Genomic DNA, 14278 nt, shown 5'->3' with positions numbered 1-14278 from the left:
GGAGGAAATCAAGGAGGTGGTATCAGGGGGCAGTGGTAGTGAGCCAATTGTTAGACACAAACTGCCAAAGCTATCATCACTGCTGGACAACGACTCCCACCCCATGCAGGACACTGTCACTGCACTGAGCAGCTCCTTCAGTGACAGACTCCTTCACCCCAAGTGTGTGAAGGAGAGATATTGAAGGTCCTTCCTTCCTGCTGCCGTCAGACTGCATAACCAGCACTGCTCCCAGTAGACCAATAAATAAAGATAATTATCTTTATTTTATTTATAATGAATGCTTATCCATTTTTGCTATCCACCTTGTTGCTGTAACCCTGAAAATTTCCCCGTTGTGGGACGAATAAAGGATTATTATTATTAAAAACTGAAAATACTGGGAACACCGAGCAGGTCAGTCAGCATCTGTGGAAAGAGAAACTGAATTCATATTGTAGGTTGATCACCACAAAGCATATAACAGCTGATTGAAGAATTCTTTGCCTCGAAGTGTGGAGGAAAGAGATTTGATTTTTTTTTAAGGCAGAGGTGCATAGATATTTGATGAGCTGCAAGGTTACTGCAGGTTGATCGTTATAAAGAGCGGGGGTTACACTGAGTTCAGCCAAGATCTTAAAGGGCAAAGCAGACTTGAGGGGTTTATTTGTGCTCCTAATCTCTGTTCTTATTTCCTCTCTACCTTCCCACCCCCAAAGACACTCTATCCATGTCCAAGAACCAGCTTGCAATCTTGTACAGTTTTTTAAGCAGTGGATTTGTGATCATCAGTTTCAGGCCTTGCATTTGAAGTTAGACACGAAGAGAGATTTTCCTTTAAACTACTGCTACAATTTTGCATTTTAATTTAACCACACAGGACAAATCGCACATCTGAATCGGCACGTTGCATTTATTAAATACAATAAAATCTGCAATGTAACAAAACTTTATGCATATGAAATTCAAAACACCATTTAAACAAAAGATGGCTCACTCCATTTTTTTCTGACTAGCACTTAACACTAGCTTGAATCCAGCTGTTTTATAGTTTTCATTGGACATTGTTCACAGACTAAACTTGTTACAGTAAGAGTGCTCAGTAAAAACATGAGGTAAGAAACTGGTTTGACAAAGGGGTCATGCAGAACATGCTGAAGATTGAAAAGGAAAATAAAGGATGCATGTTAAAGCTCAAAAAAAAAAGTACAAATTAAAATACGTACAGAATAAGCGTACAAATTAAATGAATTCAGATACAGCTTTGCTTCTTTGGTTACAAAGTAGGTTGAACAATTTCACAGCTTATTCCCCCCCAAACATACTTCTGAGGAAAGGAGAAAAAAAAAATGTAGAACAACCATGGCAAATCTCCCCCCACCCAACCCACAAAGAAAAATAGGTAACAGAAGTGAGCACAGTTCATTTTTCTTTATCAAAAAAAAGCCCAAATATTCTTTCAAGGTCTTAAATCGCAATGTCTAGTGCCTACTTGTACATGTCTGCTATGTTCTTCCTTACATTACTTACACTCTATACAAAATTTACATTCAAATTGGGATTCAACTATTGCAGAAGAAAATCCCCAAGGTAAAACTGCCATTAGTGTTAGAACTCTTAAGCCAGGATTTTTTTTAAATTTTATTATTGCCTATATATTTTTTAAACTAATATATGCAATCCCAACTATCGCTTGCTTTTACCAGTAATCTTATCTTTTAATTTCAAACTTACAAAAAAAAAGATTCTGTGACATTGTTCATATACATATGAAAATAGCAGCCCTGTAATAAATAAAAACAACAGTAAATGAAAATTCATGTATGCAAAAAAGGTACGAGAACAGTGGCTCTTTTCGAACAGAGCTGCTTATTGGATCTTAATGTTAGACAGGAAAAGGCTCGTGGCCTACAGATTCCTATAATATGCATTTTATATATATTATTTTTATATATATAAAAACTTGGTAAGCCAGAAAGATGGAGGTACCCTCTTGTCCATTAACCTGATGAAGATCCGCTTTCCTCCAACAAGATTCAGATCCTTCAACCAACTCTGATTGTGCAGTCACACACTTGCTGATGCCAACTGGGACATCTCGGGCAGAAAGCTCTTGCAGATGATTGTCTAATACTGAAAAGGCCAAGGAGCAAAAAACACATTTAAGCATGGCTATTTGCTGTTCAATGGAGAGTGGTAAGAACACCAGTGGCACACAGAGACAGGATTTTTCTTATTTTTTTCCTCTCTGAAGGATTTCCTATGCAGGCGAGCGAGTTTCATGCAGAAGGAACGTTAGGCTGTGGAGGAGGCTGCGTCTGTTGTGTGCTTTGTTGAGGTTGTACTACTGCTGCCGCCTGCTGTGGTTGGGAAGTGCTACTGAGGTTGGTCACCTGCGTTTGAAGCTGAGTCAGCTGGTCATTGTTCGCTAGAGATTTTAACAGGGAATTCTCTCGTTCGAGTATACAGTTCTTCTCTATCAGCTCTTTGATCTGCTCCTTTAAGACTTCCACTTCCTCTCTCACAGCATACATCAGATGACTTTTCACTAAATCCTGCATTAAAACACAGATAATCACACGTTAAGTGAAATAGATTTCACACTGGCATGAAATCCTTCCGTGAAAAGAGAAAAAGGGTTACTAAGTTTGTTATCACAATACTGTGGAAACAAGGCCGAAGTGAGATCAAGATGTTGCTCAATGAAACTTTGCATCAAAAAATTTACTTGAAAGAAATCCATTTTCTTGCCGAGAGGGGGAGCATTAATGGACATTCATGATTATTCTCTCTCCTATAATGCCAACTCAATGAGAAATGCATACAAATCTACCGCAGGAATTAAAGGTCATGATTTCAAAATGGTCTCATAGAAACATAGAAAATAGGTGCAGGAGGCGGACATTTGGCCCTTCGAGCCAGCACCGTCATTCATTGTGATCATGGCTGATCATCCACAATCAGTAACCTGTGCCTGCCTTCTCCCCATATCCCTTGATTCCCTAGAGCTCTATCTAACGCTCTTTTGAATTCATCCAGTGAATTGTCCTCCATTGCCTTCTGTGGCAGGGAATTCCGCAAATTCACAAGTGTGGGAGAGACTCCCGTCCAAAAGGATTGAAAGATGCAGCATGGAAACAGGCCATTTTGCCCACAACAATCAATGATCACCCATTCACACTAATTCTGTTGTCCCACTTTCTCATCCACCCCCTACACACCAGAGGCAATTTAGAAGTTAATTAATTTACAAACCCGCACGTCTTTAGGGATATGGAGAGCACCCATAGTCAGAATCGAACTCGTGCCTCTGGCGACACGAGGCAGCGGCTCTACCACTGAACTGCCCCAAACTGTAACCTTTGAGCATTTATGAGGTGCAGAGCCTCTCCCACACCTCACCATCTCCCACACTGCACTGTCCAGTCTCACTTCAGACAGAAACTAAGTTAGCTCATTTATTATATTGATGTGGCTTAGAGCGTTACCTACAGCCACGTTGATAGATATTCTCACATATACCCATTTTAAAGACTGCTTGTGAGGAATCCTGTTCTTCATCCAGTACTTGTAAACATAGAAACATAGAAAATAGGTGCAGGAGTAGGCCATTCGGCCCTTCGAGCCTGCACCACCATTCAATATGATCATGGCTGATCATCCAACTCAGTATCCCGTACCTGCCTTCTCTCCATACCCCTGATCCCTTTAGCCACAAGGGCCACATCTAACTCCCTCTTAAATATAACCAATGAACTGGCCTCAACTACCTTCTGTGGCAGAGAATTCTACAGATTCACCACTCTCATGTCGGTCCAAAAGTTCTCATCTCGGTCCTAAAAGACATCCCCCTTATCCTTAAACTGTGACCCCTTGTTCTGGACTTCCCCAACATCGGGAACAATCTTCCTGCATCTAGCCTGTCCAACCCCTTAAGAATTTTGTAAGTTTCTATAAGATCCCCCCTCAATCTTCTAAATTCCAGCGAGTACAAGCCGAGTCTATCCAGTCTTTCTTCATATGAAAGTCCTGCCATCCTAGGAATCAATCTGGTGAACCTTCTCTGTACTCCCTCTATGGCAAGAATGTCTTTCCTCAGATTAGGAGACCAAAACTGTACGCAATACTCCAGGTGTGGTCTCACCAATGCCCTGTACAACTGCAGCAGAACCAGACAATGAAGAGACTCTTACATCCAAGTGTCGAGAAATAGCAAAACTACTCATGAAACTTCCCTGAGGCAAAGACCAAATAACATGGAATCATGACTCAAATATCACAAAACAATGCCAGTCATCCACCTTGGCCACAGTGCTGTTGAGCTATTCATTTACAAGGTTACATTTTAAATCTGTTATTGTTAAATTTAATCCTTTTTTCCCCAAATATCTGCAGTGGTACACCAGCATTTGGTTTTGGTATATTGGTGCCACATGCACCAAGAGAGTGAGAAACTTTATATCAAAAGGTAGACACAAAATGCTGGAGTAACTCAGCAGGTCAGGCAGCATCTCTGGAGAGAAGGAATGGTGACGTTTCTGGTGAAGACCCTTCTTCAGACTGATGTCAGGGGAGGGGGCGGGACAAAGATAGAATGCAGTCGGAAACAGGAAGACTAGTAGAAGAACTGGGAAGGGGATAGAGAGGAAAAGCAGGAACTATCTGAAGTTAGAGAAATCAATGTTCATACCGCTGGGGTGTAAACTACCCAAGCGAAATATGAGGTGCTGTTCCTCCAATTTGCGCTGGGCCTCACTCTGACAATGGAGGAGGCCCAGGACAGAAAGGTCAGATTGGGAATGGGAGGGGGAGTTGAAGTGCTGAGCCACTGGGAGATACGATTGGTTAAGATGGACTGAGCGGAGGTGTTCAGCGAAACGATCGCCGCGCCTATACTTGGTCTCGCCGATGTAGAGAAGTTGACATCTGGAACAGCGGATACAATAGATGAGGTTGAAGGAGGTGCAGGTGAACCTCTGCCTCACCTGGAGTCGAGGGGGGAGGTAAAGGGACAGGTGTTGCATCTCCTGCGATTGCAGGGAAAAGTACCTGGGGAGCTTTGGGTGGGAAGGGACGAGTGGGCCAGGGAGTTTCGGAGGGAACAGTCTCTGCGGAAAGCAGAGAGTGGTGGAGATGGGAAGATGTGGCCCGTAGTGGGATCCCGTTGGAGGTGGCGGAAATGTTGGAGAATAATTTGTTATATACGACGGCTGATGGGGTGGAAGGTGAGGACAAGGGGGACTCTATCCTTGTTATGGATAGGGGGAGGGGGAGCAAGAGCAGTGCTGCGGGATATTGAGGAGGCCCTAGTGAGAGCCTCATCTATAATGGAAGAGGGGAACCCCGTTTCCTAAAGAATGAGGACATCTTCGATGCCCTGGTATGGAACACCTCATCTGGGCACAGGTGCGGCGTAGACGGAGGAATTGGGAGTAGGGGATAGAGTTTTTGCAGGAAACGGGGTGGGAAGTGTAGTCAAGATCGCTATGGGAGTCAGTAGGTTTGTAGTAGATGTCGGTCACTAGTCTGTCTCCTGTGATGGAGATGGTGAGATCCAGAAATGGTAGGAAGATGTCAGAGATGGTCCAAGTATATTTAAGAGCAGAATGGAAGTCAGTGGTGAAATTGATGAAGTCAGCGAGTTCTGCATGGGTACAAGAGGTAGCACCAATCCAGTCATCAATGTAGCGGAGGTAGAGTTTGGGAATAGGGCCAGTGTACGCTTGAAACAGGGATTGTTTGACGTAGCCTACAAAGAAGCAGGCATAGCTTGGGCCCATGCAAGCGCCCATAGCCAAGCCTTGGATTTGGAGGAAGTGGGAGGAGTCAAATGAGAAGTTGTTGAGGGTAAGAACCGGTTCTGCTAGGCGGAGGAGAGTGTTAGTAGATGGAGATTGGCTGGTTCTACGGTCGAGGAAGAAACGGAGGGCTTTAAGACCCTCCTGGTGGGGGATGGAGGTGTAGAGTGACTGGACATCCATAGTAAAGATGAGGGAGTGGGGGCCTGGAAAACGGAAGTTATTGAGCAGACGGAGAACATGTGATGTGTCTTGGACATAGATAGGGAGGGATTGGACCGGGGGATAGGATGGGGTAGAGGTAGGTGGAAATTAATTTGGTGGGACATGAACAGGCAGAAACAATGGGGCTGCCAGGACAGTTCTCTGTGGATTTTAGGGAGAAGATAAAATTGGGCTGTGCGGGGCTGGGGAACTAAGGTTGGAGGTTTTAGAGGGCAGAGTCGGAAGTGATGAGATCAGTAATGGTGCTTGAGATGAAGGCCTGGTGCTCGTCTGTGGGGTCATGGTGCAAGGATAAGTAGGAGATGTCTGAGAGTTGTCATCTGGTCAGCACGCCAGATTACCACAGTACCTCCCTTATCGGCAGGCTTGTTAACTAAGTTGAGGTTGCTGCAGAGTGAGCGGAGGGCTATACGTTCAGGAGGGGGGAAGGTTAGAGTGAGTCAGGGGAGTTGAGAATTTTAGGCAGTTGATGTCCCAGCCGGCAGTTAGAACTGAAAAGGTCTAATGAAGGTTGGTGGCCATCCAGGGGAGTCCAAGAGGAGGGGTTCCTCTGGAGACGGGATCATCACTGGGAGGTGAGGACTCCTTCCCATGGAAAAAGGCCCAGAGGCGGAGGCGACGGAAGAAGAGCTCCACGTCGAGGCGAACCCGGAACTCGTTGAGGTGGGGGCGGAGAACAAAGGTGAGGCCTCTGCTGAGAACAGACCATTCATACTCAGAAAGGGGGAGGTCAGGGGGGATGGTGAACACCCAGCAAGTGTGGGGATTGGGGTTGGAAGAAGGCAGGCGAGCAAAAGGCCGAGGTAGTGTCTGGTGGGGTGGGATGGTTGGTTTTCAGAGAGGAGGCGGGCATGAAGACCATTGTATGGGTGGGGAGTAGTTGGGGCCACCTGGCTAAAGGGGGAAGGTGAAGACCCAGTGGAACCCCTACTGAGGTTCCTTGTAGGAAGGGGGGGGAGCAGTAGGACCCAGCAGAGTCAGACCACGTGGTGTTGGACTCTGCCTCTTGGAGACTGTGGGCCCGGCGCTGAGCCTGGGACTCAGGTGAGGCGCACGCTGCGGCAGGTGGAGTGACGAGAGTCGGCATAGTCGCTGGTGGAGGCCCGCGGGGGACTGGAGTCCGGGTCAGTGGATGAAGTGTTATTAGGCCCAGTCAGCAGATGGCCGGGGAGGAAGCAAGGGTCGGCGCAATCGGTGAGGCGGGTGGCAGTGGCGGTTGTGGCCTCAGGGAGGCCGCGGAGATCAGCGGCAGCGGCAGCCCCAGGGGGCCGCGGAGGTTGGCAGCGGCCCCGGGGAGGCCGCGGAGGTTGGCAGCGGCCCCGGGGAGGCCACGGGGGTCCTAGGTCCCTGAGAAACTTTGGATGCTATCCAATCATATCATACCCTACACAAGTACAATTAAGCCATACACAAGTACAACAGCTAATGCAAAGAGAAATATAGTGGAGTGCAGAATATTGCACTGCAACAATTACTGGAATACAACAACAGAGAAAAAGCTTAGAGTTGCAGCAACAGAGAAAGGGCAGATAAAAAAAAGTTCAAGGGCTGCAATGATTTCTGTTGGGAGATCAGGATGACAGCCTGGGTCTATGAGGATCCTTCTGTAGAAATGTGCAGGAAGGAACTGCAGATGAGGTTTAAACTGGAGAGAAGGAATGGGTGATGTTTCGGGTTTCGGGTTGTTCCGAAACGTCATCCATTCCTTCTCTGCAGAGAAGCTGCCTGTCCTGCTAAGTTACTTCATCTTTTTGTGTCTATCTTCATTCAGTAGAAGCCGATCCTGAAAGTGCTGATAAGACACAAAAGCTGGAGTAACTAAGCAAATCAGGCAGCACGTCTGGAGAAAAGGAATAGGTGACGCTTCGGGAGTAAGACCCTTCTTCAGACCGAGAGCGAGGCGCCCAGAGCGAGAGGGGGGTTTTCAGGCTGCCCAATGGGAGAGGGGAGAAGAATAACCAGGATGTAAACGATCCTTGATTATGTTGGAAATCTCCTCAAAGTATGCCCACTTTGAAGCGGTTCTCTCCGATAGACATTCATTCACTGCCCCCCACCCTCCTTTCGGGTTTTGCTGCTCTCCTGCTATTGTGCAGAAGGATCCCGACTCGAAACACTGTCTAATCATTCCCTCTACAGAGGCTGCCTGACCCGCCAGCACTGTGTTTTGCTAAAGATTCCAGCATCTGCAGTCCCTTGTCTTTCCAGTTTGACGAGGTCCACTTTTTGACAAATTCTAATCTTATTTAAATCAAAAGGAAAGAATAAAATGCAAGCTTACACTTGCTGCTCAAATTTACATGTTGGAAATAGAAAATTCTTGGGAACTTTATTAACTTGAAAAGGAAACAAGCTAAAAATTAAAGGGATAATTTCACTTACCATGGCCTGTTCTATTTTGTTGTCGATTGCTACCACACTTGCTCCTGAAGCACTGTAACACAAAGTACACCATGATTACAACGTGTACTGCACTGTTTTCAGAAACTTTCAAATTAACCACCAAACCTTTACTGCAATGTTGCAAAATCAGAGGCTGGTATAACACGAGAATGAGACCTAGATTTAGAAAACAGTTTCAATACATTTCTCCCAACAACTTTATTCAAACTTCCGTGCACCGGTCAAATCCCTAAATTTATTATGGTTTTACATTTCTCATGACAAATCTGAGCACAAACTTGATTTAACTTTCCATTACTGTTCAGAACTTCATCATATTTAAAAAGGTGTTTTTTTAAATATGCAGTGTAGCCTTTTTTAATGGCAATGCAAATTTTCAGTGATTTGTTTACAATTCATAGGAAATTTGATATTCTCACCTTTCCAATGAAAGATAGAGAAATACAAGGAACTATTTGCCAGCAACATGTATTATACCTACACCAAAGCAAAGTGTTATGTCACAATATTATTACCTCAAAATAACTTCCAGATTTTCATGTGTATTAAAACAAACCTGGGTAAACATTTAAATTTGGGAAGAAATATTGCTGGTATTGTCAAGATCTAAAATCCACCAAGTTAAGCAAAGTTGCCATCGGCTTAGAGCTTAGTGTTTGAGGTTTTTGCCAGCTGTACATTTGCACAAACAAAATTTAATAGAAAAAATATATAGTTAAAGACACAAACTTCCAGCTTCTTCCACTTCACTCTTTCTTTTCGAGATGAAGGAATACAGATAAAACCTAGGAAAGTACCACATCTAGATTTAGCCTCCGTCCCATATCAGGATAGTTAGCATAAGGCCCGTTTCTGTGACTTTGCCATCGACTCGGAAGAGGAAGTTTATTAAGGTTAGACACAAAGTGGTGGGAGTAACTCAGCGGGTCCAGCAGCATCTCTGGAGAAAAAGGATGGGCAATGTTTTGGATTGGGACTCTTCTTCGGACTGAAGTAGGGGGGAGGGAAGTGGAGGTAAGAAAAGGCCAGAACAAAGCAGGGCTGGCAACAGATGACCAGGGAGGGTGACACAAGGTATCACAAAATGCTGGAGTAACTCAGCGGGTCAGGCAGCATCTCAGGAGAGAAGGAATGGGTGACGTTTCGGGTCGAGGCCCTTCAGACTGATGTCAGGGGAGGGGGCGGGACAAAGATAGGATGTAGTTGGAGAACTGGGAAGGGGGAGGGGAAAGAGAGGGACAGAGGAACTATCTGAAGTTAGAGAAATCAATGTTCATACCACTGGGGTGTAAGCTGCCCAAGCAAAATATGAGATGCTGTTCCTCCAATTTGCGGTGGGCCTCACTATGACAATATGACACCATGACCCAGGGAGGGTGAAGCCCATAATGGCCCATTGTTGGCTGGGGAAGAGATGATAACAAAGGGACACAAGGATGCAAACAGAGGATCTAGTAGGATAACTAGGGTGGGGAAGAGAGGGGGGGGGGGGAAGAGAGGAAAGCCAGGGATTACTTGAAATTAGAGAAATCAACACTCATACCGCTGGGTTGTAAGCCACCCAAGTGAAATAAGAGGTGCTGTTCCTCCAATTTGCGTGTGGCCTCACTCTGATAGTGGAGAAGGCCCAGGAGCGTAAAGTCAGTATGGGAATGGGAAGGGGAGTTAAAAATGTTTGAGAACCAGATCACGTAGGCCAAGGTGGACTGAGTGTAAACGTTCAACAAGACGATCGCCCAGTCTGCAGTTGATCTCGTTGAGATATAGGAGCCCACACCGAGAACACGGATACAGTAGCCGAGGTTGGAGATGGTGCAAGTGAACCTCTGCCTCACATGAAAGGATGGTTTATTGAGGCTGAGGCTCCTGCTACTCTTGTTTTGCAACATATACTGAGGGGTGGAGGTGGCGAGGACCCTGGAAATGCACTCAAGCTCCGTTTGAAACAAAAAATAACTGCCAAAGGAGCTCAGCAGGTCGAGAGGCGTCCATGGAATCAAAGGGATGGTTTATGTTTCAAGTCGAGAACCTGCATCAAGACAGAGTAGAGGGAAAAGAGAGAGAGGCAAGATAGAGGCTGGTAAGAACCCAGATCAGAAGGAATGATTGGTAGATAGGACAAGGAGAGAAAGGAGAGAGGATAGGGAAGATGAAACAAGGAAGAAACCCAGATAAATAGGTGTGTGGGTGATGGGCAGATGGGCAGGGCAGGGGTAGGGTAACCAGTTGGGGAAATCTAGCAGGCAAGCGAGGGAAAGAATGAAGATGAGGAGGAATTTCTTTAGCCAGAGGGTGGTGAATCCATGGAATGCATTGCCATAGACGACTGCAGAGGCCAAGTCATTGGGTATTTTAAAATCAGAGATTGATAGGTTCTTGTTTAGTAAGGCCGTCAAAGGTTATGAGGAGAAGGTAGGAGAATGTGTTGAGAGGGAAAAGTAGATCAGCCCTGATCGAATGGCGGGGCAGACTCAATGGGCCAATTGGCCTAATTCTGCTCCTTTGTCTGATGGTCTTATGAAAGAAGGGATTGGAAAATGAGAACAGGAGTGTGCTGGTTGGTGGGAGTGGGAAATGAACACTTTGGGTGTGGGTTGCCTGAAATTGAAAAATATTGTTTATACCAAAGTTGCAAGTTCCACAAATAGGAGGTATTGTTCTTCTAGTTTGCATGTGGCCATACTCTGGCAGTGGCTAAAGCCAAGGACAGACAGGTCAGTGTGGGAAGAGGAGTTAGAATGATTGCAACCAGAAGCACGAAATGTCCACCATGGATAGAGCACAGACGCTCTTCAAAATGGATGCCTGGACTGTGCTAGATCTCGCTGGTGTAAAGAATGTACATCGTAAGTGCAGAATGCAATAGACTGGGATGCTTTTGGACCTGGCGGAAATGAAAGATGCTATGCTGGATGCAGAGGCTAGGTGAAAGGTATCTTCCATTCAATTCTCATGCTGCCGAATCTTGCAAGAGTTTATTTTTGCTCAGGATTCCAGCATCTGTAGTTTCTTGCGTCTCCAGGCTTCCTTTTAATATTGCTCATTCTGACGGAAATCATTTCAAACAAAGAACTGAAGCGGTAAGAATCTAAGCTTTGGTGTCAGAGTCTTTGCTCTCTATTTTTGACTCGTACTCACCCTCAACACCCTATTAACATCCTGCCCTGCCATATAAAACCTAGACGTGAGAATAATTACAAAGCCAAAGGACCAAGTTCAAGCATGCCCCAAAGATAGCAACGCTTTGGAAAAATTAACCTCTGCTGTGACTCACAACACCGGATATCCGATTTTAAGAGATTATAGAGGCAGATATTCCTCATCACCTTTTTTTTTTTACGTAGAATGGTTATCAGATGATGGGCAAAGTAATTAGGGTAATGAGGAAATAACATTGCACCATTTCATTCTGGACTGTACGGGAAATAGATTCAATAGGTACTTTCAAAGACAGGTGGATAAAGCTTCACATTTATATGACACTGTGCCATATCATCCAATGACTAATTTTACTAGTCGAGACAATACTGAGACACAAAGTGCTGGAGTGACTCAGTGGGTCAGGCAGCATCTCAGATGATGCATGGATAGGTGATGTTTCGGGTCAGGATCATTCTCCAGACTGTTTATGGTAGGCTTTCTCCCCCCTCTACAAAATGTTGCCTATCCATGTTCTCCAGAAATGCTGCCTGACTTGCTGTGTTACTCCAGCACTGTGTCATTTGTAAACCAGCATTTGCAGTTCCTTGGGTTTCCAGAACATTGATGGTAGGTGGTCAAGGTTTGCCCACAGAATCTTTAAACACCCATTCGAAGAACGTAGCTGATAAGAGATCTGTGGCCGATTTACAACAAACCAACTTGATCATGCTACCCGTCCATAACAGCACTGGTAAAAGTGACCATTGGACAACCTCAGTTCTATCCTTGCACGATTGTGTTAGGCAGAACCATAATTGTGTTAATTGGGATGGACTCTGGTAGCTCGAACAGAGCAAGTCTGGACATCTGAGGTTCTATTGACAATAAGCAGCAGAAATGCATTCCATCATACATATCTGCATAGTGAGGATAATCGGGACTGCTGTTAAAATCACACCAGCAGATTAGCCTTGATTCAAGAGCATAATTGGTCACTTACTTAACTTACTTTAAAGATACAATATGGAAACAGTCTCTTCTGCCCACTAGGTCCATGCAGACCATCGGTCACCTATTCACTAGTTGCTCCATATTGCCCCACTTTCTAATCCACTCCCTGGACATGAGGGGCAATTTACCGAGGTCAAGTAACCTACAAACCCACAAGTCTTCAGATGTGGAAGGAAACCCATGTGATCACAAGAATGTGCAAACTCCACATACAGCAAGAGGATCGAGCCCACGACCCTGGCGCTGTGAGGCAGATCTACCAGCTGCGCCAATGTCTCACCCGTATTAGTGCCATGTACGAGGCTGCAACACAGGACTAGTTGCTAAACAGCAAAATCAGCAGGCAATTTAAAGAGCTAAGAAATCACATAACCGATGAGTTTAAAGGCGAGGCATGAAAGGCAGCAGACATTAACAGCCAAAGATTCCAAGAATACTCCATCCTTAAAGGTGGCAGACATTCATCATGTAAGCCACATTCATAAAAATATTTTGCTGCTGTCCAATGATCCGACTCTGCTTCCTCAGATTCCCACCATCACATTAATCTGTAGCCAATTCAATGCATTTCACGTAGATGAGAATTAGACAAGAGGTTACAAGATTAGAAAACAATACATGTGCTGAAGACCTGCTTCTAACCAACCTCTTGTAACAGTTACAATACTGGCAACCACCTAACAATATGGAAGATTGCTCACACTGTTGAGCATAAAAAAGGACAAATGCGATCCTGTTAGTTGCCGCTCAAATTAGTCTACTCACAATCATCAGCAAATCGACAACAGTATCAGTGACAGTGCTAGAAAACATGGACCAGAGGCAAATTCCAAAGGGAATTGAGCGTGACTTTCCTTTAGAACGTTTGACAGAGAATGGCATCAAAAGGTCTAGTGATAAGCATCCAGGGGAAAATAACTCCAATAGTTAGAGTCATATCTCCCAAAGGAAGATGGTTGTGGTTTCTGGAAGTCAATCATCCATGCCTCCTAGTCTCTGTCCAACCATCTGCAGTTGCAAGAGAGGATATTCACTGATGAGTCTGCTGTTCAATTTCATTTGCAACTCCTCAGCAAATGAATTATTCAATACAGACATGCAGCAAGACATTCAGGCATGGAATGGTAAGTGGCAAGTAACATTGGTACTCAAATGCCACTCAATGATCATTGCCACCAACAGAATCTAACTGTGTAGACACTTGATATTCAACAGCGATACCATTGCCAAGTCCTAAGTGATTAATATACTGGGTTTACATGACCAAAAATGAACCAGGTGCTTAAATAATGTTGCCACAAGAGTTTTTCAGTGGATGGACATCCTGGAGCAGACCACTCACACCTGGTACCCCACAACATTTTGCAGGGGATAATTAGATATTTGCTGGGGATGTGAGGATAATTTGAAATCGTATTTCTTCATTACACAGGTCAATCGCTTCATGTGATCTGTCCCATGTGCCTACTTATTTCCCTGTAAACTATTTCTCTCATGTGCCCATTGACCCATTCATTTAAAATCATATTTCCTCATGACATAGAAGGCCAAGCGCTACTTATGCCATTGGACAAATTCCACCATCTTAAGCCACATCACAAATACTATTCTCTTGCCTGTTGTTGTAGCGTTGAACACCACACAGGTTGCTAAGAAAAGAAAGCAGCCTGCTTGACTGCCATCCTACTCAGTAATCAGTAGTTCCCTCCATTAAGATCTGC

General features: G+C 44.8%; 1 protein-coding gene across 1 annotated transcript in view; it reads right to left on the bottom strand.

Moving 5' to 3' along the window:
• Positions 1-874: 874 nt before the first annotated feature.
• The window catches only part of tsc22d2 (TSC22 domain family 2), an 80857-nt gene continuing 67453 nt past the window's right edge, over positions 875-14278 (bottom strand). The window contains exons 2-3 of the mRNA XM_078410457.1: positions 8385-8436; positions 875-2534 (exon numbers count right to left, since the gene is read on the bottom strand). Of these exons, the coding sequence (XP_078266583.1) occupies positions 2259-2534; positions 8385-8436 (328 nt within the window). The 3' untranslated portion in view covers positions 875-2258. The remainder of the gene's footprint in view (positions 2535-8384; positions 8437-14278) is intronic.

This window comes from Rhinoraja longicauda, chromosome 13 (assembly GCF_053455715.1).
Source record: "Rhinoraja longicauda isolate Sanriku21f chromosome 13, sRhiLon1.1, whole genome shotgun sequence".
Lineage (NCBI taxonomy): Eukaryota > Metazoa > Chordata > Chondrichthyes > Rajiformes > Arhynchobatidae > Rhinoraja > Rhinoraja longicauda.
This window is presented reverse-complemented; position numbering and strand designations above follow the sequence as displayed.